Raw genomic sequence first — 27,979 nt, forward strand, 5'->3', positions numbered from 1 at the left:
AAAATGGTGAAAGTCTTCTGTCTTAACCAAAGCTAATTCAAAATCCCCCTAAGCCACTTTCCCTCTTTTACTGCCTTTGTTGCAGCAACAAACTTAGCCTCTGTAGAAGACGAAGTGACCATAGATTGAAGAGTTGCTTTCCAACTGATCAAACAACCATTCACCATAAACAAGTAACCTGAGATTGATTTCCTCCCATTCAAATCACCTGCAAAATCTGAGTCTATATCTCCCACTATACTATTCTCATCCTGTTTTGACCTTCCAAACATCAAACCATGATCAAGGGTACCTCTAAGGTATCTCATAATCCATTTCACAGCATCCCAGTGCTCTTTCCCAGGATCACTCATGAATCTGCTAACAAGACTAACAGCATAAGCAATATCAGCCCTAGTACATACCATTGCGTACATAAGGCTCCCAATTGCCTGAGCATATGAAACTTCACTTATCATAGACTTATCTTGATTTGTGACAGGAGCTTGCTCTTTTGAAAGTTTGAACTGAGATCTTAGTGGTGTCTGAATAGACTTTGCATCCAGCATATCAAATCTGTCAAGAACCTTTAAAATGTACCTCTCTTGACTGACAAATAGAGTTCCAGCAACTCTATCCCTTATAATGTCCATCTCAAGAATCGTCTTAGCACATCCCAGATCCTTCATTTCAAATTCTGCATTTAACAGGTTTTTGAGCTTCTTGATCTCACTTCTATCCTTGCTAGCAAGTAGCATATCATTAACATACAGCAGATGGTAAACAGCTCCACCTGAACTTGAGCTTCCAGAGTAAACACATCTATCATATTTTCTTATAAGATATCCATTGGAGATTATGAACTCATCAAATCTCCTGTACCATTGTCTTGGAGACTGCTTTAGTCCATAGAGAGATTTGTTTAAATGACAAACATGATCTTCCTTTCCTTTGATTTCAAAACCCTCTGGTTGTGTCATCAGAATTTCTTCCTCAAGCTTCCCATGTAGAAAAGCAGTCTTTACATCCATCTGATCAAGCTCCATATCAGTTAGAGTTACCATTGACAATAGCATCCTTATGGAGGTATGTTTAACCACAGGTGAAAAACCCTCAGTGAAATCCACACCTTCTTTTTGTGTGAAACCTCTAGCAACTAATCTAGCTCTGAATCTTGAAGCTTCAGCTCCTATGATTCCTTCTTTTCTTTTGAAAATCCATTTACAGCTTACCAACCTTCTGTTGCCTGGATTTTGAACAAGAGTCCAATTCTTGTTCTTGATTAAGGAATCCATTTCTTCTTCCATAGCTTTGATCCAGTTACTATTGTCACTACCTCTCATAGCTTCTCTGTAGCTTGCTGGTTCTTCAATAGCTATTTCCTCTGCACTGTTAAGAGCATAAGCTATCATCCCAGCATATGCATATCTGGAAGGTGGTTTTGTCTCCTTTCTTGCTCTGTCCCTTGCTCGCTGATAATCTTGTAGCTCAGTCACTGAAGTTTTTAAATCATCCACTTCAGACCTTTCTTGAAGATCTTCTATGGTACCCATATCTTGATCCCCTCTGTTACTGCTATTGGATGACTCCACGTCAATTCTGGAATCCTTCCCTTTTGCAGCTTCCTTCATTGATTCATCAGTATAAGGGCTGAAGTTAAAGATGGCAGAGTCTTTGTCCTCCAGCATAGATTCCTCATGAAATGTAACATCTCTACTGATGATACATTTATGAGTGGCACCACACCATACCTTATACCCTTTAACCCCCTCTGGATATCCCACAAACACCCTTTTCAAAGCCCTTGAATTCAGCTTTCCTTACTTAACATGTACATAGGCTGTACATCCAAAAATTCTCAGATGTTTGTAATATGCAGATACACCAGTCCAGACTTCTTCAGGAGTCTTGAACTTGAGAGCTGCAGAGGGACTCCTATTAACTAAGTAACAGGCTGTAGTTACAGCTTCAACCCATAAGCTTCTTGGTAGCTTGGAGTTTATGAGTAGGCATCTAGTTTTATCAATGAGAATTATGTTCATCCTCTCAGCTAATCCATTTTGCTGAGGGGTGAACATGACAGTCTTGTGTCTGGTGATTCCATACTTTTGACAGTACTCATCAAACTCTTTATTACAAAATTCAAGCTCATTATCAGTCCTTAATGCTTTCAGCTTCATCTCAGACTGATTTTCAACCAGAGCTCTCCATATTTTGAATTTCTCAAAAGCTTGATCTTTAGTCTTGAGAATGTATAATCGGACCTTTCTTGAGAAATCATCTATGAATGTTACAATGTATCTGCCACCATTTAGGGATGGCACTTGAACAGGCCCCCATAGATCAAAGTGTGCATAATCTAATACAGCTTTGGATTTATGCAATCCCCTTTCAAACTTCATTCTGTGGGCCTTCCTAAAGATTTAATTCTCACAGAACTTTAGCTCTTCAACCTTATCTCCACATAACAGCCCCATTTTACTCAGTTCTTGTAAGCCTTTGGCACTCATGTGCCCAAGCCTTAGATGCCACATCTTGGCTTTATCTACATCAAAAATAACATGCAATGCAGACAACATAGGTACTGATAACCCTTCCAACACATACAATCCATTATTATTGACTCCCTTCATTACTATACTGAAGTTTTTCATTACCTTTAAGCCTCCATGGTCAGACTTAAAGATATAGCCTGAGCTATTTAACATGCCTAAGGATATCAAATTCTTCTTCAATCCTGGTACATGCCTAACATGCTCTAAGGTTCGTCATTCCATCATACATTCTGATTTTGACATAACCTATACCCACAATTTTACAAGTATTGTGGTTTTCCATTAAGACTCTACCTCCATCTATAGTTTCATACTCATGAAAAAGAGTTTTATCATGACTCATATGGAAAGAACAACCAGAGTCTAGAACCCACTAACCTTCAATATTTCCATTTGATGCCACCAGTAAGTCTGCACTTTGATAACCTCCATCAGATGATTCATCAGATGCTACAACAGCATCTCCTGATTTTTCTTTGTTGTCTCTCTTCTTCTTAGCACAGTCTCTGATGTAATGACCTGTTTTCTTACAGTAAAAACATTTTCTTCTTTTCATATTTTCTTTCTCAGACTCATCTTCTTTCTTAAACTGATTATTGCTCTTCTTTTTCTTTTTATCTTTCTTCTTCTCAGCTTTTGCCATTAACCCTTCACCAGGGTTTTGATCTAGATCTCCAGAGTGCCTTTGTATTTCTTTTGAACACAAAGAGGCCTTCATATCTTCTAGTGTGAGAGTTGTCCTCCCATATAGCATGGTATCTACAAAACCCTCAAAGGATTTTGGCAGTGAACTCAGCAAGAAGAAGGCCTTATCTTCATCACCTATCTTGATGCTTTCCACTCCTTCGAGATCAAGAATGATCTTGTTAAACACATCAATATGCTCCTGTATTGACACACCTTCTTTCATAGAAAATGTATACATCCTTTTCTTTAAGAATAATTTGTGAGCAAGTGATTTCTTCATACACAGAGCCTCCACTTTGTTCCACATACCCAGAGTTGTTTTCTCCTCTAAGATTTCTCTCAAGATCGAATCACTTAGACTCAAGATCAGGGTACTGTGGGCTCTATTGTGTATCTGCTTCATCTTTTCATCAGATCTCGAACTTCCAGCAGTTTATGGATCTTCTTCTTCTAAAGTTGACTCTAGTCCTTGATGAACAAGGAGTGCTCTCATTTTCATCTTCCAAAGTGAGAAATCACCACCAATGGTGAATTTCTCAATCTCGGGCTTTGGAAGTGACATTGTTGCGATCCCCCTAAGGTTCTGATACCACCTGTTGTGTTTGAACACAACAGAAGCAAAAAAAAAACTCCAAGAATAAAGCAAAGAACCGAGAAATCACTTGTAAGATCATAAATCAAATCTTGAACACTAGTACAAGACACCACAATTCAAAGGAAAAATCAGCACTATTTTATTACTCAAAGTGATTACAAATCTGTCAAGCCTTGTAGAAGAAATCACAAGCTTTACAAAGAATTCAGAATCACTCAAATTGGATGAAAAACGAAAGAGAAATATAACACACGACAGATGCCACAAACCAGCTTTGTTTATAAAGCAAACACTGAGGATTCCCAAAAGCTGCTCAACAAACATAACGAACTATTAAACACGTCAGCATCGAAATTGCACGTCGATCCTCAAACTTAAGTCAATATGCACAAAAGTCACATAAGTCTTAACTCTTTGCATTTAACCCCCTAAAATAGAAACTGATTCTTCACACTAATCAATTGCGTGCTGAACCCCAGAACCCCAATTAACTCTGGCTTTTGTTATCTATTCCCAACATGTGGTTCATGAATAAAGTATTATTATTATTATTATTTTTCCGTTTCACGTATCTGTAATGAATACTGGTAAAGCAATCTGATGCAATAATGGATCACTATTTTAAACTTAATTTCAAGTGCATGCATGCATATGAGAAGACTATATATAATGAGATCAAGCACCAACGTAGTTAATTGATTACTCGAGCAAGAGTTAAGAGGGACAGAGTCTTATATAAGAAATTTTCTTTTGAAGTTGGACTTTACTCTAATCAGCAACCTTCTAGCTGGTTAATTTTAATAACCAAAATGGTAGTAGCCACGAAAACTCCCTGTCAAATGAAGCCGACGAAGAGGTATATGACTTTCATTTAATCAATTTACATTAACTGGAAACGTATACCGTTTAACCATTTTTACATGAACTAAATATCCTGATCATCATTGTTATTATTAATTATTAATAGTAGTTCAGTTTCAGAAATTATATGTGCTCTTCCATATTTTTGTGGAAATAATTTATGCTTAAAGCCCATCTTGCAAATCCGTCCAAGATTGTACCTTGATTGGCCATGGATGAGCTTGCTGCCAAGCTCCCTTCGTGCTCGTGAATTTGGCTACTGTCTTCTTCAAATTTTTTGCAAATCTCAGCTTCAATCACAACTGCAAAACGAAGCTCCTCACCCAATGTACACACTCAATCGGGGTGAGAAAGAGGGAATGCCGAATGCTAAACTCTTGCCAAGTATCAATCGCGTCAACAGTAAACACGCAATAGGCCTGAGTCACTTTTATATTTGGTTTAGCTAAGTGTGGGGACTCTTCGTAGTTCATACTATAAAATTTCTCATCTTATTATGAACTAAAATTGCATAATTAAAAATTATATTTGTTCATAATATATTAATATATAAGGTATAACACAATTAGACATATTAATACAATATTTAATCACTTGATAAATGAATCTATTAAAATTACTTTTTAATATTTGATATTAGTCACTTAGTAATCTAATAAAACATAGAATAATTAAAATAATTTTTGTTAGTCCATAATATGTGATAAATAAATCTAACAATTTTCTCTCATGACGCATTATCAATTGAAGTTTCTAATAAGTCAAGTAGTTTTGTTTCTTCACGTACTCTGAAAATTTTCGCAGATAAACTTATATGTTAAGGTCGACAAAACAGTTTCCTTAAAGGTTAAAAGATCAGAGACAATTGAAAATCTCAGGGTATTGTTACGTCATAAGGAAGGGGTTTCAAAAGATCTTCAGTTACTCGAATTTAATGGCAAAGAGATCTGTGATCGCAGTGGTTCTGTTACGCATTGTGGCATTCAAAATAACTCCACCATCAGTCTCCGTCAAATGTCTGGGAAGAAATTGTATTTCAAGTTTCCGTCAAACAAGGAAACTATTGAACGTCGTGCTACATCAAATGATACGTTTTCATCAATCAAATTTGGGATTCTAATGACGAAGGGGATCCTCTTAAACCAGTATAGTTTATATTATGCTGGAAAACTTATCAAAGATTTTATGACTGTGGCGTCACTTAATATACAAGGAGCTGAAGCTACAATTAGTTAAAATTGTTTTAATGACTGTTTGGTTAACAAGAAAATGAAAGAAAGTTGAGAGAATAAAACTGAAGTTCAGAGGATTCTAGAATATCATTTGATTTATTCTGAATGAATACAATGTGATTACATTGTTGTTTATATACACAGCTGAAGATAACAGCTCAGCTAATTATAACTAATCAAAACGAATCTTCACGTGTGCTGGTAATTACATAATCACCAGGTGCCACCTGGACAGCCATGTCATCAACCTTTAACCGTGTGCTGTATTGCTGCAATCCTCTGCTTTATCTTCTGTTTTGCTTATTGTACAGCAAGCAAGATGAGCTTCCTTAACATTCAACTGATCCCTAATCCAATAGATGAAAAAGTATCATTTTCTGGGGAGACACCAGCTGAAGATACAATAGAAGTTGAAGTAAGGTGCATGCACACTGGTCTTGACCTGAAGAAAATCGTTGAGAGCATCACAGGTTTCCCTAGTGATGATTGGGATCTGTTTCATGGAAGAGCAAGGCTCCAGAAAGTGAAGACCTTAGCTTCTTATGACATCCAAAATAATGATCAATTAAAGATGATGCCTGCTAAATTTTGGTTAATGGTCAGGATTCGCACTGGGAAAGTTGTAACTCTTTTGGTGACGCAGATGGATACTATACGTGTTGTGAAAGAAAAGGTTTTCCAGAAGACGGATCATCAACAGCTTGTGTTTGGCGGAAGAGTTCTTGAAGATGACAAGAGCCTTGCATTCTACGGGATTGAGGAGGATTTCACTCTCTCGGATTCTACCAGATGAAGCAAATAGTCGCAGGCAACATGTGTTTTGCGTGTGTAGTGAAAATTTCTTTTTCTTTTAGTTTCAGGTTTGATTGGTTTTTATATTTGTGTAATTGTGTATCAATTTTCCAAGATTGATGGTTGTATGTATCTTTTGGTTCCAGATTTTTTTTTTCCCTATTAGATTGTCCTTAAATGCGCTAATTAATCACCCCAAGATCTCAATTTACTCGGGGATGATCAAAGCAATCCTATCGAATTAATCAAGATCATTAAAGTAAATAGAACTAAAAACATAGGGATGACGAAAAGGGTTTGGGGCCTACACAACCCAAGTCCAATGGACTTGAGCCCGGGTCGGTTAATAAAGGCTGTGAATCCAACATGTACGCTCTACACGGGGCCGGGATTTCGGCTTCCGTGTAAGATTGGAGCTTCTAGCACCCTTTCAAAATTCTTTTTAGGATGACTGGGATGATTTATGTAGGTTACTACCAACTCTTCGAGTGATCATTTAATTGTAGACCTATTTATTCATGAAAAAGGCAAAGCTTCATATGGCTAATTGGGATACATATGAAGTTGTTTTGTTTCATTGTTAGCTTTAGGTAATTAAATTATGCTTCTTGGAGATATTGGTTGGGAAAATAATTGTCGAGTAAACCAATGCTTGTTGATGTGTAATATAGACGATGGGTGCCTACATATTTTATTTATCTTTTGGAGTGATGGTACCTACATATAAGCATAGAGAAATTTGGGATTTATGTACGTGTTGGCTTTCGAGCATGCCTATAGTGATTGACATGGAAAGCTATGTAATTTCTTTTCGTATTGTTTATACTTATGCCATATTTTCTGTATTATTATGTTACATTCTTAGCGTAACTTCACATTATATGTTTTTCTTTTTATTAGAAGTGCCAATGGTTGTCTCAAAGGGGTAGCCCAGTTGGTTTGGCCTCTTGCAGCGGAAGCAAGAGGTCGAGGGTTCTCCTTCATGCTAACCTTGGACCGAGAATTATTTAATATCAATAAGCTCCAGCTGAAATGAGCTTTCCAGGTTTTATTGAAGTCACTCTTTTCGCCCTGGTTAAAAGTTGTCATGTGAGGTGTGCTTGTATAAATTCATTCACAGTTCTGTTAATTCTTAATAAGTTTGTTTGTTCTCTTAATTTGTCGCAGATAAATATAAATGCTAAGGTCAAGAAAACAAGAGCAATGAAGGTAAAAAGGACACAGACAATTGGCAATCTTAAATTTTTCCCCATGATGTTCTACTTTTCAAGGAAAAATGCGCCCGTAAGCATAAGTCAGTTGCGGATTGTGGCATTCATAATAACTCCACTATTAGCCTTGAGAAGCGTCTGGGCAGAACTTATATTTTAAAACGCCATCAAATGAGAAAACTATTGAGCTTGAAGCGAACAGTAGTGATGTGTTTCATAGGATTAAATCCATCATTGAAAAGAAAGCTGGCATTCACTCATATGACCATTTGTTCTATTATAATGGAAATCTGATTTCTGATACACGGTCTCTAGACTCGCTCAGCATATCAGGCAAAGAAGCTACCCTTCAAATGATCTTTGAACCAAACGACGGCGTAGTATCCTTTTCTGTGGAGACACCACACCAGCCAAAACTATCATAGAAGTCCAAGTTAGATGTCTACACACAATTCTTGATGTAAAGGAAATAGTCGAGGACACGACAAATCTCCCTAACGAAGACTGGGATCTATTTATAGGAAGAATCCGACTTCAGAATGTGAAGACCATATCTTATTACGACATCAATGAAAATGAAAAGTTAAAGATGTTGCCTGCAATGTATCAGATATCACTGAGAACTTGTATTGGGGAAACCATAACTCTGGAGGTCACACAAGTGGATACTATTTCTGATGTGAAAGAAAATTTTTTCAAGGAAACAGACGTGCCAGTTAGTTAATCATCTAGTCTTGCTTTTTATGGTATTGATGAGGATTGCACACTCCATGAACTCACAAGGTGAAGCCAAATTGCGGGCTGGTCAAATGTCTATTTATGTGTTAGGTTCAAACTTTGAAAGTGTGATCTCAAACATTTTAACATCATGTTACTATGTTTTTGACTGCTCGGGAATTTAGCCAGTAACTTTTTTTTTCTGTATTATAAGATCTCATGTAGAAATTAATCGTTATATGTTTCTTTGGCTCCACCCTTACTTCCAGCATAGTGGCCTAGCCTGGTCAAATGAAAATTTTTGGGCCTTTGATTGCACAGAGAACTAACATAGGTTGTTAATGATACGCATGTGCCATTGTACTTGTTAAGTTTATTAACGTACTATGGAAGGTTACACCCATTGGACTGTCATTTGGGGACAAACACATAACTCACGAGGATTTCATTCATTTTATGGGGTTCCATCAATAATTTCTTATAAAATGAACATCTGTTGGCAGCAGGCCTACTCCATTGTAGTCTTTCTGTTATTAACTTGGTTTGTAGAGTTCCCTATGTTTGATCTTATAGCTCAGTAGCAGCATTTATCACATGGATTCCAAAGTGCCTGAGCTCCAATCGGGATGATATCACGAAGGATTTGATTTTTCTAAGATTCTTAATTTCTGAAAAAACGATGGTCGATGGATCGAGTACTGACCTCAGGGCTTTTACGGGCGTGGCCAACCTCTTTGTTTGCCTAGACACCCCAGTTTAAACCTTGGGGAGATAGAGTTCATGTTCAGTGCGGAACCTTGAAGCTAAGAAGAAAAATCTGCTATGATTTGACATGATGATATTTCTGTATATGAAGTTCAGAGGAAATTGGAGGATGTGATAATTTGAATTATCAGTTGTTAACCTGAATGCTCTCAGTTAAATGCAATGGGATGCCCCAGAAAAAAAAATACTTAATTTCTACTTTAATTTCTCTAGCTTTATCGCTAATTCGTGACAAAGACAAATCATTTAGTTTTCAATTCATTTAGTAATTTCACTTTTTGTTTTGTCTTAGAATAAAAAATAATTTATTTCAAAAATACGGATTATTGGACGAAGGAAAAAGAGAACAGCGAACAAAATTTTTAAACACAAATAGGCAGTGAAAACTGAAAGGAATCAAAAGTTTTCTTAGATTTAATGAATTGAAATATTTTCACTTAAAATATTTTTGGTTTAAATTTTAATATAAATTTTGAGCCATTAATCTCGAACAATTGAATGGTGAATATTCAAAATCACTATTTCAATTATGTCGATTCATTTATCTTATTGGATGAAATCATCGATCCAAAATTTAGGGTTAAAAAAGCTCAACTCTTTGCACAATATTATAATTTATTGTAAGCCCAACTTTTTGGTGGCATGACCGTAAATACATAGTTTTTTTACAGGACTCGACATCTCGTATCTCGTATCTTATCCTTATGTAAGCTTGATTACTTATTGCCACTTACCTCAACATATTATATTCGTGAATTTTGTATCTAAATATAGTTTCTTAGATCCTTTTCTACATGGCTATATGATAAGATAACAAGATATAAATCCTATAACGAGGAAGTACCAAATTTTAGTATCTCAAATGCACGTTTCTAGCGCTTTTATCGTAATAGCGCGATCATCAATTACATACGTTTATAGTCCGTTTGAGAGTGTAGTGAGGTACCTGAGCTGTCAAAGCCGAACTATTAAGGTGTTTGATAACACTTGTAACTGAGTTTTAGTGGCTTAGCAAATTTGTTTTTCTAACTTCTATTCTATAGTTGTACCTTTTATTTCACAACAGCTGCAGTTTAAAATTTACAGCACCTCACTCCTAAACACACCCTTAGTAAGACAAACCCAACATTACTAACAGAAAAAAATAAATGAGATACCGGAGGTATACTATAAATTATATATAATATTTCATAGTCGATGAAAGTTTTAGAAAAACAAATGTAGAGGAAATTGGTCACGATTCTACATTTCATACTTTCTATTACGCAATTTATCCATTCTTCTACATTTCATACTTTTCAATATGCAACTTTTCCATTCGCCCTGAGTGATATTATTTATAGCAATTAGGGTTGCAACATATGGTAATTGTGCTAGATTGAGATTGGCCAAGTCCAAACTCATATAAGTTATACGACAGCCCTTATCCTTATTACCCCCTGCGCTCAGCATCTCGACAACATTAAGAATAATGTATTTCTGGCAAATCGTGGAACTGGGAAGGGTGCAAATGAGCAGAGTTACAAAATGTTTGTTTTCTGTGGACCGAGCAAATGTGAAACTTTATGTCAGTTAGTCAAAATCTGAACAATTTCAACACAGGAAACACATAAAACCGAGAAAACCCATGACCAACCTCATCAAATCCCACATAATTATCACTTGCATGTATGTAATCTAACATGTATCGAGTAATTCTCCAACAAAAAAATCCACATGAACAACATTAATACCTCACCTCAATGTGTGCAGACTGAAGCTGCAAAACCCAATCTATCCCGCTCTCTAGGGGTGGACAAAATATCCGATCCGATCCGATCCAACCCGACCCGATCCGATCCGATCCGAAAAATATTGGGTTCGGATTGGATTGGGTTGTGGATATAACCCGATCGGATGTATTCTTGCTAACCCGATCGGATCATGATCGGATCGGATGAAACCCGATCCGATCCGAAAAACCGATCGGGTTGCCAAAGAAAAAAAAGAAATTAAAGGTCAAAAAACGAAACCTAAACCCAAGAGCACATGCAATCATGCACACGAAGAACACTCAACACTCTTTAATAGCTAAAGACAAAATCACATTTTAGCCAAGCCAAGAACATTCTTCAGTTGCATCAAAACGGAAAAAAAAAAGAAAAAAAAAAGAGAACCATATTCGGTTCACTCTAACAGCCACAACCACACCTTTTCTCCCTTCCTCAACTTCTCAATCTCATCTCAAGAACACTCTTCACAATTTCATGCACACAGCCACGCACACATATCAGAAAAGTAAGGGGCAGCCGGATCGATTTTGCCCGCAGTCACCGCCGACGCTAACTGCTCCGCGAGGACCGCAAATGGATCTGCTGCTACCGGATCTGTTGCTACCAGATCTGTTGCTACCGAATTTGCTGCTACCGGATCTGCTGCTCTACGCTGCCAGTCCTCCACCATCACCTGATCCGATCTAAGATCCATTCAACACGGTAATTGCAAGGCTGCAACCCGAGTTTCCTTTTCCTCTTTTGAAGCTTTATTAGTATAATAGTACTATACCAAATTATTCGCCATTTAGCAGTAATATATCATATATTATTATATTACATGTGAAATTGTTAATTTGTAATTATGTATTGTTAAATCTTAATAAAAAAAAGAAAATTTGTAAATCCGAACCCGATCTGAACCGAATTTAACCCGATTTATTGACCCGATCCGATCGGAATATATATCGGATCGGATTGGATCGGGTTATAAGTTCGGGTTGTGTTCGGATGAATTTGTGTTCAAACCCGATCAATCCGAAATCCGATCGGGTTGATCCGAATCCGACCCGAACCCGTATTTGCCCACCCCTACCGCTCTCACGACCCAATAAGCTGTGTAATCCTCAAGCTTCTTGAAAAAGGAACATGTGGTAGGTAAGAGATCAAGCAATTGGCGCGAAATTGTCTCCAACACGCAATATTTTCCCTCCATATTATTGCTTCGATATTTGTTGGTACATATTACATTTTGCAGAGAAGAAACTGTTTTTCTGAAATGACAACACTATTCTCTTCCTTGTTCTCTTTCTTCTGTGCAACAACTTTAACTTAATTTTTTATTTGTTTATTACACAATCTCCATTTTACCCTTGGCTTGTTAAATTAAACAGGAGAACTTAACCGAATGGGTGCGCGGCGATCATTGTTGAAACAAGTGGGTGCACAGTAATATTTGTCGAAACATATGGGGGGTAGCGAAAAATAACCCTTCTTACTTCCATTAGAATTATTACAAAATAACCAACAACTAAATAAGAACTATAATAGATATGGACTTTAAGTTTCAAGAAACTAATTTTTTATTTTTTAAATTAATTAATGAATGTAATAATTTTCTTTGTAAAGAAAGGAGCAAGAAATTTTTTTATCTAGTAATTTTTTAGATTATAAGGTTTTAATAGAAATTGAAAGGAATATTAAAAGTAAAAGATTTTAATGTTAAATAATCAAGTTTTTTTAAGAAAAAGAAAAAGTAAAGAATTTAATTTTTTTCCTTAGAAAGACTAATAATGAATGAATTAATGGTTAAACAATATTATTAATCATATATTTTTAACAATAAGATTACCAAATATTGATTTTCTATAAAAAACAATTCTTAATTGTAAGATAGTTTATTAATTAGATAATTATTAAGAAACTACTAAAAACATGAGGCTTTTAAAAAAATATGGAGCTTTAAGTGACCGCCTTTTTGGCCTATACTTAAAGCCACCCATTTATTGAAGAGTTTGAGCCCGCTTAAAATTGCAATAAAATTTAAAATTTGAGTGAAATAATTAGAAAATATTAAAATTAAAGTTTGAGAGAGTATAAATTATAATTACCACAGTGCAACAATTTTATTAACTACTTACTCAACAACTAAATTAAACACTTGGGCAATAACTTTCTGGAGTGGGAGTGAGGAGTGTGGATTCCTTCCACTTCAGTGTTTACTTCAACAAAATAGAGAAGGATTGAGAATCACACTCCGTGGGTCCTGCTCATTTTTGGAGTGGAGAGTGGGAGTGGGAATCCACTCCCACTTTGCCCTTTTCTACCTTTTTTTAAAAAATTTAATTTAATAAAATAAAATAATTTATAATTATATTTATTTAAATAATATTATTATATTGATTATAATAATAATATTATAATATTATTATTATATTTAACTAAATAATAATTTACATTGATTATAAGTTAAAATTACTTAAAAATAATATTATTATATTAATGGAGAATTAATAAATATATGCTATCTTTATTTAATAATATAATATTATTATATTTATTTTAAAAATAATAGTACTATATTTATTTAATATTAATAATTAATAATAATAAATAGTTTATTCTAAGAAAATATTAATTTTGTACTAAATAATATTATATTAATAAATTTAATATAAGTATATAAAATAAAATAATTGTTCATTTTATATTTACCCTTCTTTTTATTAAATTTACTATAACTATATTTAATAAATATTTAAATATTATTTTTATATTTAACTAAATAATAATTGGGTTTGATTCTAAGTTTAATTTACTTAAAAATATTATTATTATATTAATAGAGAATTAATAATATTACTATATACAATCTTTATTTGAAAATATAAAAATTATTAACAATTTTTAATTTATATAATTAAAATTAAAAACAATTGTGATGTTCATAATTAAGAATATTAATAATTATTATAAATTTATAAATATAATAAAATAAATGTTTATTCATTAAATATATTTTTATTAACTTTGTAATTAAAAACTATAATTGTTTACATAAGGATAAAATTATAATTTAAAACTATTTACTCCCAATTCAAGACAAAGTAAACACATAAATTGGATTCTAATCTCCATTCTATGCTTTCATTCCGGTGCAAGTAAACAACCTATTCCCACTTCCACTCTACACTCCCAATCCTAGGATTCCCACTTTTCAAGATTCTCACTCCAATCTAAAAAGTAAACGCTACCTAAAATAATAGTTAGATTGATAGAGAAAAATATAGTTAAATTAATCACGTGATTGACCTAATTCCTTTATCTTTAATTTAAAATTGTGGGGCATACAGATCATGCCATTAATGATTAAACTAATTTCTTTAAACTGATTAAATATTACTATTTAGCATTTATTTTAAAAAATCCATACAATTTTTTTATTTAATTTTCATAGCAGGTGGGGCCGAGCCTACGCTTTTTAATGGAAGCTCGAGTTTGGGCATGAAAATGATGGCCGAGGCTCAGGCCCTTATGTACTGGACTGGGCTCAAGTTATGCGAGTGAATTAGGCTATTCCTTTCAGTCTTTTCCGGGAGTGTGGATTAGAAAAAAAAATTATATGTACCTCCATCTTATAAAATATAATTTTATTTTCTTTGTTTGGTTGCCGAGGGATTAAAATGGACTAAATGAGGAGGAAAAATGGAAAAGATTGTTTGCTGGCGTTTGAAAATGGAAGAGAATTTAAAATGTAGAATAATAATATAAAACTCACTGACATGAGATATTTCCTGAACCATGGAAAGACTTGAGAAGTTATACAAATTATTTCCATGCAAGATTATGGTCCTAAGAGATTTGGTATATGGCAATAACAATGGGTTTCCGTTGATAATATGATATGTTTTGAACTTGAGTTAACATCTTGGTAAGAATTTTGGGAAACTTGGAAGAGTTAACAAGAAAATTAATTAATTTGAACTAAATTTGGTTGAAGAAAAAAAAGGGTCTCGCAAACCAATGCTGTGCTGATGGAGAGGTTGGTCCTCAATTATAGGGTAATAATCTTCGGGACTTTTATTCTCTTGAACTATTTTGACCAATAATTCATAGACTGATGCACAGTGCCTGTGTTTTAAGAATTCCTTCAAAATTTTTAGTTTTTAGTTTTCAATTTACACTTCTTTCAGATCCATGTTTCCCATTGCCTCATATTTTCTCATGGAGATCAGTGCTTCTAAATATCTCCCAAGAGTTTGTTGTATATGTTTCCCATCTGTTATGCCAGATTTCCACTTTTATTATCAGGATAGATATGAATAACTGATGCTTCAATCAATTGAAGGCTGGAACTCAGGAAGGTAGCTCAATGCTTCACAGCATTGGTAAAATGCTGCACGGTTGAATTTTGAAGTAAGCATCGTAAAATGGGTTTCTAATGTTTTCTGTAAAAATGACATGTTGTCAAGTATTCTTCCATTTATAAGATTAAATATATGATTATATTTTGTGTCATTTCACGCACTCTAGATGCTTTTTAAGATATTTTTCAATCCTAGATTCTCTACTAATTAAAGTTTCTGATAAGTTCAATAGTTAATTCTTAGTTCCTATTTGTCATAGATAAACTTTTATGTTAGGGTCAACAAAACCATTGCCATGAAGGTGAAAAAAAAAACCGAGACAATTGAGAATCTCAAAGTAATATTACGCGAGAAGGAAAGCATTTAAGAAAATCTTCAGGTGATCCATTTTCGATGGTCAAAGGCTCGAGGTTAGCAATGGTTCGTTCTATCATGGATTGTGGCATTCTCAAGGACTCCACCATCAGTCTTCAAGAATCATCTTGGAAGAAATTATATATTAGAATGCCATCAAGCAAGAAATTATGTCTCAACATTGAAGGCATTTTCTTGCTTGATCGGTGAATCAATCCCACAGTTAGCCTGAGAATATTATCAGGCGGTGTTTGATATGAAGAAATGAGAGGACGGGGAGGACAAGATATAGAAAATTCAATTTCCATTGTTTGATTCAGCATGGATATTGGGAAAGGAACAGGAATTGTATATTCTTTATTTGGACGAGTTTAACTTGTGTTGTGGGATTTTTTTATTGCTACTAAAATTAGTATAATGATTTTGAAGATGCAGATTGCATCGTTTTGAGTATTGGAAAGGACAAGAGAATGATAGTTTGGAAAAATGATAACGATTTTTGTTCCAGAGTTTTGTGCATCCAGAGGAAACTTTAGAGTTAAATTAGTGGAGATTTGAATGCGGAAATAATATTGTTATTAGCTTTCTTTAGGTTCATTCTTGTGTTAAATACAAGAAATGCTTTGGTGGCTTAAAGTGAAGAGTAAAGGCATAAGAGACAACTAAGACTGGAATAAATTTATAAGGTCGTTCCGTGGATCCTAAAACCAGATCCATTTGGCTCGACATTCAAATTTAGTACTTTCTATGTTTAAGGGATGGCATTTTCGTCAAATGACTTTGACGCTAATAGGTACACTTATGACCATAGTCTTTACAGAATAGCAGTTTCTTAATTTTGTTGACAATGATATCTTCGCTTATTGGGTTTCTTCAGTGATGGAAAATTTCCAAGAGCGGACGTTTAATGCGGATTTGAGTTTTCACTATGGTTTATAATATGAAAGCCATCCACACCAGTGTGAAATCCTAAATTCGATCTAAAATTCATACCAACATTAGCAAGAGAGATGCACTATTAAAGTTTTAATTATATATATGTAAATAATAGTATATATTGATATTGTAAAATTTACACGTATACAAATAATTTATATATTTACATTCTGAAAGTTCTAATCTATATAAAATGTTATAAATGAAATATTTTGTATATGTTCATTCTTTAAAAAAAAAAAAGAAGAAGAGGAAGAAGAATAAGAAGAGAGAATTATGTCTAATATTTAAATTTTAATGACAATAATGTACAATCTAATTTATAATAAAAAATATAATCATATTATTGATCGAGTAAAAAGGGTTCAAAACTTTAACCTTAACCCGACACAGATAAAATTGTGTCAACCCGGACCCAATTTATTTAATAACTGTGTCAAATTTAAAAATCCATACCCATGTACTCATGTCGCTTTCATGTCGGGTGATCAGATCGTGTCAAATTTTATCAGCTCTAAGTTGCTATTTAATGATGCAACATAAAACATGAGGGTCCAAATAGTGGAATAGAGTAGGTGTGTTTCGTTAGTGGATTATAGTTGATGTGTCTGTTGAGTGGAATGCAGTAGGTATAGCTGATTAGGAGTACTATAAATATGTGTTAAATCTAGCTATTGTAAAAATCAACCAATCTTCAATCAAATTTGAGTTTTCTTCAATACAAATTCTCGTTGTGAATTTGTAATATCTTCTTCTCTCTGTGAGAGCACAAGTTAGGGCGAAATCTAGCAAACCACTGCGTCATTTAATCAACAAGTAGAAAAACTTATTATAAGGAAAAAAATAAAATAATCAATTAACAATATAGCATTGTATTCTATCTTCCTTCTCTCTATCTTTTGTATCTTTTCTTATGTACTCAGTGTTTGGACAGGACAAATTCCTGAAAGATATGATTTTACCCTTTTTTCCTTTTTTTTTTCAAAATTTATTCCTCCTTCACAAAGCAAATATATGATTCTTGATTCCAGTGTACGTGACAGAAGTATAAAAATAAGAGATTTGTAGTTCTGTAACTTAGATTTGAGTCTGAGATGTCAGCATCCAGGTAAGCTTCACCAAACTGTTGAAAAGTCAAAGAATTGCTTGCCAATTTCAAAAGGCAAAGTTGGTGGGTTTGCCAAATTCAAAAAAGCAAAGTTGGCCGGCTTGCTAATTTCAAATGACAAAGTTAGGTGTTGAAAAGCTTGTGCATGCAATACAAGATCCAACTTAACATTTTGACCAATTGAACCCAACTTGGAGCAGAATGAACTCTATAAATAGAGAAGCATTTTGCAATTGTAAATCATCCCAAAATTGTTAAGCTTATAAGTTTATAAGCTTTTGAGAGAAGTGAGAGAAGTGTGTCTGGGAAATTTATCTTTCCTGCAGAGTGTGAGAGTACTGGGTATATTTGGGTTTCTGGGAAGTGAGATTCGTTACTCAAATATTTGTACTCTATTAATTGTTAAATAAACAATTATTTTTTCTTGCCTCCGTGGATGTAGGTTTAATTACCGAACCACGTAATTCTTGTGTCCTTTATTTTTCTATAATTATTTGGTGCGCTCAATTCCGCATTTCGCGCACAACAAGTTGTATCAGAGCTGACGGTTCGTACTTGGGGGATACGGTATTGTTCACGCATACGGTACTATTCATGTATACGGTACTACTCACGTATACGGTACTGTTCACATACGGTACTGTGCACGAATACGGTGGAGACGACCATTTGTACTTGGGAGATAGTCTATTGTAAGTAGTGTGTATTTTTACATGTTTAGAAAAGTTCTGTCAACAAAGATGATAAGAGTCTAAGGATTCTGGTTTTTAATTGGGACCGAGTTCCTGTCCAGTCTCCTGGGAACTTTCCTGGTGCATTTATTCACGCGAAATTAACATCATAAAGACTGTTTTTCAAGTCGAAATAGTTCGTTGAGAAAATGGTAGAAGGTGAAACTTCCAGAATTTGGGAGAGATCTACCGAGACTATTTTAAGAGACACTTCAGGTGGGAGGCGAGATTTGTCAAATCGCTATTCAGCACATGTTATAGGAGGCCAGAATATCGATGTTGAAAAGTTTGATGGGAAAATCTACTTCGACATGTGGAGGCGCGAAGTGATGGATGCCCTTATTCAAATCGATCTCGATGTTGTTCTGAAAAATAAAAGACACTTGTATGATGAAGAAATTTAGGATCGTATGAATGAAAAAGCTTGTGGTTAGATCAGATCTTGTTTGACCAAGGAGGTGAAATACTTGGTGAAGGATGAGTAGTGTGCAATGGCTTTGTGGCGTACATTAGAGGAGAAGTACTTGCTAAAAAGTCCTGAAAATCGCCTTCATGCAATGAGCCAAGTATATGGCTTTTGAATGAAGCCTGGGGTGTCAATGCACGATCATGTATCAAGATTTGAAAAGTTACTTGCTAATTTGAAGAATCTTGATGAAGAGATTAAGGATGAAGTCAAGGCTATGATTCTGTTACACTCACTAACAGAGGAATATAGCCATTTTGTGATTACCTTGATGTATGGGAAAATCGTGATCATCTTCAAAGATGTTTACACATCATTGACTAACTTGAGATTAACAAAAGTCTGAAGCTTTGGTGAGCAGAGATTGGGCGATGGAGAAAAAGAAAAAGCGTGGTGGAAAGAATTCTCAATCCAAATCGAGAAATATAAATATAGCTCGAGACGAGTGTGCCTTTTGTTATGAAAAGGGCCATTGGGGGAAAGATTGTCCAAAGGCTCAAAAGAGAGATGAGAAGAAACTAGTAGCAGCAAACATGACACTAAAAGATGAAGATTCTGATTATTCACTAAGTATTACTCCTGCAGCATACGTGGCTAGTTCGAGTGAGTGGATACTTGATATTGGAGCAACCTATCATTTTTGTCTCATTAAGGAATGGTTTACGGATTTCAGCGAATTGGAATCTAGTGTAGTTATGATGGGGAATGATCAACCTTGTCGCACAATGGGGATATGAACAATTCGACTCAAAATGTTTGATAGAATGATCAGAGAACTCAAAGAAGTTAGATTTGTTCCAGCTTTAAAGAAAAATCTAATTTTTGTGGGTGCTTTAGAAGCTAAAGACTACAAGGTTACTATTGGAAATGACACAATGAAGCTTACACATGGGACTATGGTGATTCTGCAAGGGGTTCGACGTCAAAATCTGTACTATTTAAAAGGAGGTACAACTGATGAAGCAAATGTTGTTAAGGCGCACAGTGACACCACCAAGCTATGGCATGTACGATTGGGACATGCTGGAGAGAAGTCTTTGCAAACTCTGATGAGGCACGAACTTTTAAAAAGTACCAAAATCTGTAAATTAAATTTCTGTGAGCATTGTGTAGTAGGCAAGAAAACAAAGGTCAAGTTTGGTACAGCTAATCACTATACTCGTGAGATCCTTGAATATGTTCATAGTGATGTATGGGGACCAACCAAGACTGCATCAATTGGTGGAAGTCATTATTTTGTTACATTTATAGATGATTTCTCTAGATGTGTGTAGGTGTACACCATGCAAAAGGATGAGATTCTAGAGATTTTTGTGAAATGGAAGAAATTAGTGGAGACTCAAATTGGCAGAAAGATCAAAGTATTACGATATGATAATGAGGGTGAATATACTTCTGATCCATTCTTGCAAGTATGCCAAAACGAGGGTATTAAAAGACATTTCACAGTGAGACATACTCCATAACAGAACGGTGTGGCTGAGCGTATGAATCGTACTTTACTAGAGAATGTACGGTGTATGTTATCTAATGCTGGTTTAGATAAAAAGTTTTGGGCTGAAGCTGTGAGCTACACAAGTCACTTGGTAAACTGGTTGCCTTCTGTTGCAATTGGAGGTAAAACTCCTATGGAAATATGGTATGGAAAGCATGCACAAGACTATGATTCATTTCATGTATTCGGGTGTCCAGCTTATTATTATGTCAAAGATGGTAAATTGGATCCTCGTGCTAGAAAAGCTGATCTTTGTGGGATTCAAAGGTGGAGTAAAGGGTTTCAAGTTTTGGGATCTCAAAAACAAAAAGTTTGTGTGTAGCAGAGATGTCATATTTGATGAAAGCTTCAATGATGAAAGCTTCAAGTTCTCAGCAAGTGGGGAACAAGACCAAAGAGGTATTGGAGCGGGTGGAGTTTGATGCAACTCCATATGTACCACTTAGTTCTACATCAAAGAAGGATTCAACTGTAGAGGTGACACCTAGAGTTGAAGAAGAGGTTGTTTCTTCTGATGTCCCACAAAATAAAGAAACAATTGATATGTAGATAATGATGATTTTATAGCAATAATGAGGCCAATAAGAGAGATAAAGAAATCCGGATTGCTTACTAAAGATATGGTGGTAGCTTATGCACTTCCAGTTATTGATGATGACATCCCCAACACTTTCGGTGAAGTATTACGCAGCAGTGAAAGTGATCAGTGGAAGTTAGCCATGGAGGAAGAGATGAAATCTCTCCATCAAAATCAGACTTGAGAACTTATAAAGTTACCAAAGGGGAAAATGGTTATTGGCAATAAATGGGTCTACACCAAAAAGCAAGGATCTCTGAATCAAACAACTTCTCGATACAAGGCAAGGCTCGTGGCAAAAGGTTTTGCTCAAAAGGAAGGTATTGACTACAATGAAGTTTTCTCTCCAGTTGTAAAACATACTTCCATTCATATCCTAATTGCCTTAGTTGCAGAATATCAGTTAGAGTTGGCTCAATTGGATGTTAAGACGACGTTCTTACATGGAGATTTTGAGGAGGAAATCTATATGATTCAGCTTTGTGGTTTCAGAGTTGCTGGAAAGGAGAATCATGTGTGTAGGTTGATTAAATCTTTGTACGAACTGAAACAATCGCCAAGGCAGTGGTACAAAAGATTTGATCAATTTATACAAGGGCATAAAATCACCAGAAGTGAACACGATCATTATGTTTACTTTAGAAGACTACCAGATGGAGCTTTTATCTATTTGTTACTCTATGTCGACGATATGCTTATAGTTTCGAAGAATAGAAATGAGATCGAAAGATTAAAAAAGCAGCTGGCTTCTGAGTTCGAGATGAAAGACTTGGGTGATGAACAAAGAATACTTGGAATGGAGATTCGTAGAGACAATAAGAATGAGAGCGTATGGTTGACTCAAAAGTCTTATTTGAAGAAAGTGCTATAAAGATTCGGTATGGATGACAAAACTAAACTGGTATGTACACCTCTAGCTCCTCATTTCAAATTAAACTCTTCTTCATGTCCTAGATCTCAAGAGGAGCGCGATTACATGGCTCGTGTTCCATATGCTAGTGTTGTGGGTAGTCTTATATATGCTATGGTATGCACAAGGCCCAATATATCTCAAGCAGTGAGCATGGTTAGTAGATAGATGCACAATCCGGGTAAAAATCAATGGCTTGCGGTAAAGTGGATTCTCTGATATATGTATGGGATAATTGATGTTGGGTTATTGTTCAAGAAGGATTGTGGTCAACAATGTGTTGGGTATTATGATTCTGATTTCGCTGGAGACCTTGACAAGCGAAGATCAACAACGGGCTGCATATTCACATTGGGTGGAGGTCCGGTTAGCTGGAGGTCGATTTTGCAATCGACAATTGCTCTGTCCACTACGGAAGCAGAGTATATGACAGCAACTGAAGCTGTAAAAGAAGCTATCTAGTTGAAAGACTTGTTAGGTGATTTGGTAGTAATCTAGGAGAACATTGCGGTCTTCTGTGATAATCAAAGTGCGATATTCCTTGCGAAGAATCAAACATATCACGCTTGGACGAAGCACATAGATGTGAAATATCATTATGTGAGAGAGATTATCGAGAGCGGTGTTGTGTTGTTAAGAAAGATCGATACCAAAGATAATCTATTAGATATGTTGACAAATGTAGTTTCTGGAGTTAAGTTTCAACATTGATTGAAACTAATTCAAATCCTTCGATTGTGTTAAGATATGTCCTTCGGGAATTTTGAACTACGATTGGCTTGATCCCAAATTTTGGATATGTAGGCAGTCATAGAGATGCAGCCACTTTGGGGATGATGATTGATTGTGAGTCGGCTCAGATTTGAACAAATATTCGCCGAGGTGGAGAATTATTGAAAAGTCAAAGAATTGCTTGCCAATTTCAAAAGGCAAAGTTAGGTGTTGAAAATCTTGTGCATGCAATACAAGATCCAGCTCAACGTTTTGACCAATTGAACCCAACTTGGAGCAGATTGCACTCTATAAATAGAGAAGCATTTTGCAATTGTAAATCATCTCAAAATTATTAAGCTTATAAGTTTCTAAGCTTTTGAGAGAAGTGAGAGAGTGTATCTGGGGAATTTATCTTTCCTGCAGAGTGTGAGAGTACTGGGTATATTTGGGTTTCTAGAAAATGATATTCGTTACTCAAATATTTGTACTCTATTAATTGTTAAATAAACAATTATTCTTTCTTGCTTTCGTGGATGTAGGTTTAATTACCGAACCACGTATTTCTTGTGTCCTTTATTTTTTTATAATTATTTAGTGCGCTTGATTCCGTATTCCTCGCACAACACAAACATTATGCAAAAACTTGCAATTTACAATCCAAATCTTAAATCCAGGCAAAGGACACTACGGCTATAGACTTGTATCCATGGGATAGCAACCAAGGATCCGAAGAAATGTAGCAAATTCCTGCATAGAAATAAAATAAAAATGAATGAAGCTCTGTCATCTCCATAGAGTCATATTTACGTATCATTAGGACCAATTATCATGAAAAAAGTCAGCGCTGGGCCAAAAATAAATTTTGGTTTCATGGTCAAAACCATAGCTTCTTCTCCACTGTTTGAATTATAAAAGCACAATGTCTTCAGAGCACAACCATAGCTCTAGCCCAATACAGTCTTGCAGTCAGACTCAGAGGTTGCAACATTTCATTTGGGATTTTCAACCGAGGTTGCAATAGAGCAAGTATAATAAAAGATTCTGCTTTTAAACAACGAATCAAAAAAAATTCTTTAATTAAAATTGCAATTAATTAAGAACAAACCTGTAGATGCCCTAATGCATTTTGCGCGCGGGGATCAGCCATAGAAGCCTCAAAATCGATATAGAAAAGGTAGTCGAAGTACCTGAAACCATGAATGAGTGAACTAACCGCACAATCATTTAAATTAGCCCCTGAATTAAGGTGCTCTGGCTGATTCAATTAAATAACGATATAATACTCACTTGGCACGCCCAGTATTAGAGTCGTCAACCACCCTCAATGCCCTCATTTTTTGTGGACGACTCTCAATCTGGCATCACATGGTGATGGAAAAAAAGAAAGAAAGGTTATGTCCTGTGCTTTGATGCAAATCTCTGAACTAACAAAAGTAGACTCTTGCAACAAATACCTTTGTTAAATTTATTTCCCTCAATGCAAACACAGCCAAGGCTTTAGTCAGTACACCTGGACCTTCGTCTAAAGTAAAGACGATACTTGTCTGGAAGCAAGGAGATATTCAGCTTAGCTGACTTTGAACAACTGTAATCAATGACATTGGTAAAGCAACATCTTAATTACCTTAAAGGGTTTATCAGTCCTTGGCATTATAGGATCCCTTGCAAGCACCAGAAAACGAGTTATATTATCAGGGTCATCCTGCATAAGCATAAAGCAGCATAATTTGAGAAAAGCAAGAATTATTTCTTATGAGGCGCGCGCGCGCGCGCACATTTATATGGTATGCATAACATGACTGAAAAAAAGAAAAATCCCTTTCCGACCCATTTAAGACTAATAAATCTTTATTGCAACTCAATAGATATGTATGAACCAAAAGCTCCCAATTACACGACAAGTGCCAGGCACGACGACACAATGAACAGATTTAACAATGTTGACCACCTCTAATTACATTCCTTCATTTTGTTGGGTGGGGAAGTTGAAATGCTCTTCAGTACTTGCGTGATTTCAGTTGTCAACAAGAATAATGACTAGGTTTGGCGGCTGAAAACATTTGACCTTTTGATTAGTATATGGGGGACCTAGATTATGGTGCAAAGATGTTTGAAGGTACTAAGGCAGTTGAATCAGAGAACCGATATTTGTCCATGTCCCTTTGGAAATACAAAATAGCACCGAGAAAAGGGTAAGGTAATGCAAATACACTATATAGAGGTAGTTCAACTGCACAGACAATTAACGTACAGCTGCGCATGCTACATTATTAATCCTGAAATCAATTGCAGGATGAGAGAATATGCAAATTAATTGGATCTAAAGAAAAGAAAATTTACCTGGATCCTATCGGCAAGTATGTTAAGCCCATATATCTCTGCAGCTCGAGCACTTGCAACAACACCAGCATCCCTCAGGCCATTTGAAGCGACATACTAAACCAAAATTCCGTGAATAAGATAAAAGAACGTACCCTTATATGATAAGGGAAGGCTGAAAGCAGTATTAACGAGATTTCTATAAATCACCTGAGCAGCACCAGCTGTATCATCAATGTTTTCTCTGGCAACACCTAACTGAGTTAGGACAATATCACTTGAAGCAAGTGCCTACAAAAAAATCTATTTGTTAAAAGAAGAACTTGCATTTAACAAATTCCGCAACAAAAAATAGTCTCGTGGCAATAGAAGTCCTCCCTCGAACAACTTGCATTTAAAAGAAGTCCTCAAACCTCCCTCGAAGAAATTTACAATAGAAGAAAAAAGGTATAAGCCTAACCTGTGGATGGCTTAAAACACATTTTAACTTCTCTTCTCTGATGCCTGGCAGAGCTAGTGGGCAGAAATTGGCTACAAACTGCACCTCACCCACAATGTGAAGTCTATGACGAAGAAGCAAGTCATAGTTATGATGAATACTTTCACCTGAAGAATTCTCAATTGGAAGAATGGCTTTCTCAGCAAGCCACGATTCAACAGCCTGGGAAAAACAAGCATTAAAGAAGCATATCATTTTTTATTTTTGTTTTATGAGGCTAGAAGAAAGTACCATTTGGCTTCCGAAAAACATGCGGTAACATATCTGTTTTGTCTTGAACTGGGTTGTTACTAAATAACTGGAGGCATTTTTTAAGAATGCAATCCTCATCTTATGGTGATGTCAAAAGGATTTATGAAGAATCATTACATGACTTCTAGAAAGCTGTAAAATATCAGTAAAAAATATCACATAAATATATTATACTAAACCTTAAAAGCTTCTTCAAACTCATCACAGGGTATAGTTTCACAATTTGGGTAGGCTTTGAGTGCAGCATCTTCAGTAAATGAGCCAGGTGACCCCTGCACCATTAATATAACCAATATAAAAATGATCAAATGTATCTTCTCAATGGAGATGAGAGCAAAATGCATCAGAGTGACAGCAAAAAGTTGATCATTTTGCAAAGCACGGGTATTTCCTTTCAATCATCTCACCTTAAAAGAAATTCGCACCTTGGTACCATCATTGGGAGTCACAGATATAGTTAAAGGTTCTGCAGTGATCACAAGAAAATTTGAAAGCACAAAGACAGCCAAATTAGACAATGCGAATCAGAAATTTGTCAAAGAATATATAATTTTGGTCAGAGGTTGGAACATTGATACACCTTAAGCATTTCAACTTTTCTTTAATCTCCTCATTGCTTCCCATATCATATGCACAAAATCCACATGTGCATTTTAAAAAGATAGGTAAGGCCCTGTTTGGAATTGAGGTTGGATAGTTAAATTTTAAAAGTTACGGCACTAAAGTATTTGATAAATATTAACTGTTATAGTTTTAAAACTAAGTTAATTTGATTTTATTATATCTTTATTAATCTTGTCAAAATTATCATTTGAAATTGTATTTATTATATATTATCAATTTTTATTTTATAATTACAATTTTTTTTTCTACAGCACTTCAGGACTAAGCAAGGCGTAGGTCAGATATGGCATGAATCCTAAGAAATATGGTTAGGTGATTTTTTGCTAACAAAGCCCTAGCTTGAACATTATTCCTTTATTTTATGTGATCCTTCTTATTTCGAGTTTTGATTCTGTGAATTTTTCTGTCAAATCTGTTTAATGCACCTCAGTTTATAATTTATGGCCTAGTTAAAGTCTGATACTAAACTTATGACAAATTGCAAACAATTTTTATTTTTAAAAAATTTGCGCTTCCCGAATTCAAGATTGTTCACATTGTCAAACCTTTATGAGCAATATATAAAACAGACTCCAAAGAACTTTTTTTTATGAGAGTTGGCTAGTAATCCCTTAACTTACATACTCAAGTTGGCATGTAAAACACACACACACACACACACACACACACACACACACATATATATATAATTTTTTTTTTCCAAAAATTGAGCTTAATTCTCCAAAATCCATGATATATACTTAATCTTATATTCAAGTCTTTTTTTCCCCTAAAGAATAGTGACGTGAAAATGCTCCGTTTCAGCCTTACTTTAAAAGCAGGGTAGCTGAAGTGTTTAATAAAATTGCTCATTGTCCCCTAAGAGAGGGGAAAAAAAAATAGAGAACAAGCACTAACAACAACTTCTAGATTAATAAATGCCAAGATACCTCAATCCCAAACAGTTTACAGGATTTGAATTTGGGAAAAAAAAAAAGAAAAAAAAATGAAACAGGGCCACTGACATAAGCTAAACTCACTTGGAAGGGAGACCAAATTCCTGCACAATTTCCCAGGAACATCGTTTCCAGTTGATGATTTTCCTGTCTTCTGATTGTCAGCAGGACCCGAGAACCGGCCAAGACTGACAAATATTTTACGCGGCTCCCCATTCGAATTCCGGACCCCATGAAATACAACACCAGATGCAATCGACCGGCCAGAATCTGGCCAGCCCATGACAGCCACACACTTCAAAGCCATTACACTCAAAATGCGTTAAAATGTTCCCTTGAAACGAGGAGCACTTGAAAGTTGTGTTTGAAAGAAGTTTAGGGTGAAGATGGGACAGTTTAGTTTGGTGGTGGTGGTTTGTTTGTTCAAGTTTACAAGCTCTGTGTTGTTGTTACTTGTTACAGTCTTCCAGAAAGAGACGTTTTCAATTAGTACACTAAAACTCCTAGATTTTCATTTGCTTACCAAATATTATATCCTCGTCAGCTT

General features: G+C 35.2%; 2 protein-coding genes across 2 annotated transcripts; one reads left to right on the top strand and one right to left on the bottom strand.

The window, feature by feature from the left end:
* The first annotated feature begins 6,228 nt into the window (after positions 1-6,228).
* Positions 6,229-6,702, top strand: LOC107178462 (ubiquitin-like protein-NEDD8-like protein RUB3). Its single transcript, XM_052444119.1, has one exon. It carries the CDS (start codon positions 6,229-6,231, stop codon positions 6,700-6,702), a length of 474 nt encoding a protein of 157 aa, XP_052300079.1.
* Positions 6,703-23,277: 16,575 nt separating this feature from the next.
* On the bottom strand, positions 23,278-27,941 carry LOC102623111 (arogenate dehydratase/prephenate dehydratase 1, chloroplastic-like). The gene is made up of 11 exons (XM_006489633.4): positions 27,517-27,941; positions 26,281-26,339; positions 26,053-26,145; positions 25,583-25,783; positions 25,333-25,413; positions 25,144-25,239; positions 24,428-24,505; positions 24,258-24,347; positions 24,091-24,158; positions 23,909-23,990; positions 23,278-23,550 (listed from the first exon to the last, which is right to left on the bottom strand). Exons 1-11 carry the CDS (start codon positions 27,737-27,739, stop codon positions 23,494-23,496), a joined length of 1,128 nt encoding a protein of 375 aa, XP_006489696.2. The 5' UTR covers positions 27,740-27,941; the 3' UTR covers positions 23,278-23,493.
* Between the last annotated feature and the right edge of the window lie 38 nt (positions 27,942-27,979).

The sequence above is a fragment of the Citrus sinensis genome, chromosome 1 (genome assembly GCF_022201045.2).
Source record: "Citrus sinensis cultivar Valencia sweet orange chromosome 1, DVS_A1.0, whole genome shotgun sequence".
Classification (NCBI taxonomy): domain Eukaryota; kingdom Viridiplantae; phylum Streptophyta; class Magnoliopsida; order Sapindales; family Rutaceae; genus Citrus; species Citrus sinensis.

Bases quoted from the DNA above. Each gene is read 5' to 3' on its own strand.
- LOC102623111 (XM_006489633.4), bottom strand. From the start codon at position 27,739: ATGGCTTTGAAGTGTGTGGCTGTCATGGGCTGGCCAGATTCTGGCCGG. The intron at 24,348-24,427 runs GTAATTAAGATG...CCTTGCTTCCAG, and splicing joins GGACTGATAAACCCTTTAAG to ACAAGTATCGTCTTTACTTT. The intron at 24,159-24,257 runs GTATTTGTTGCA...ATGTGATGCCAG, and splicing joins GGGAAATAAATTTAACAAAG to ATTGAGAGTCGTCCACAAAA.
- LOC107178462 (XM_052444119.1), top strand. From the start codon at position 6,229: ATGAGCTTCCTTAACATTCAACTGATCCCTAATCCAATAGATGAAAAA.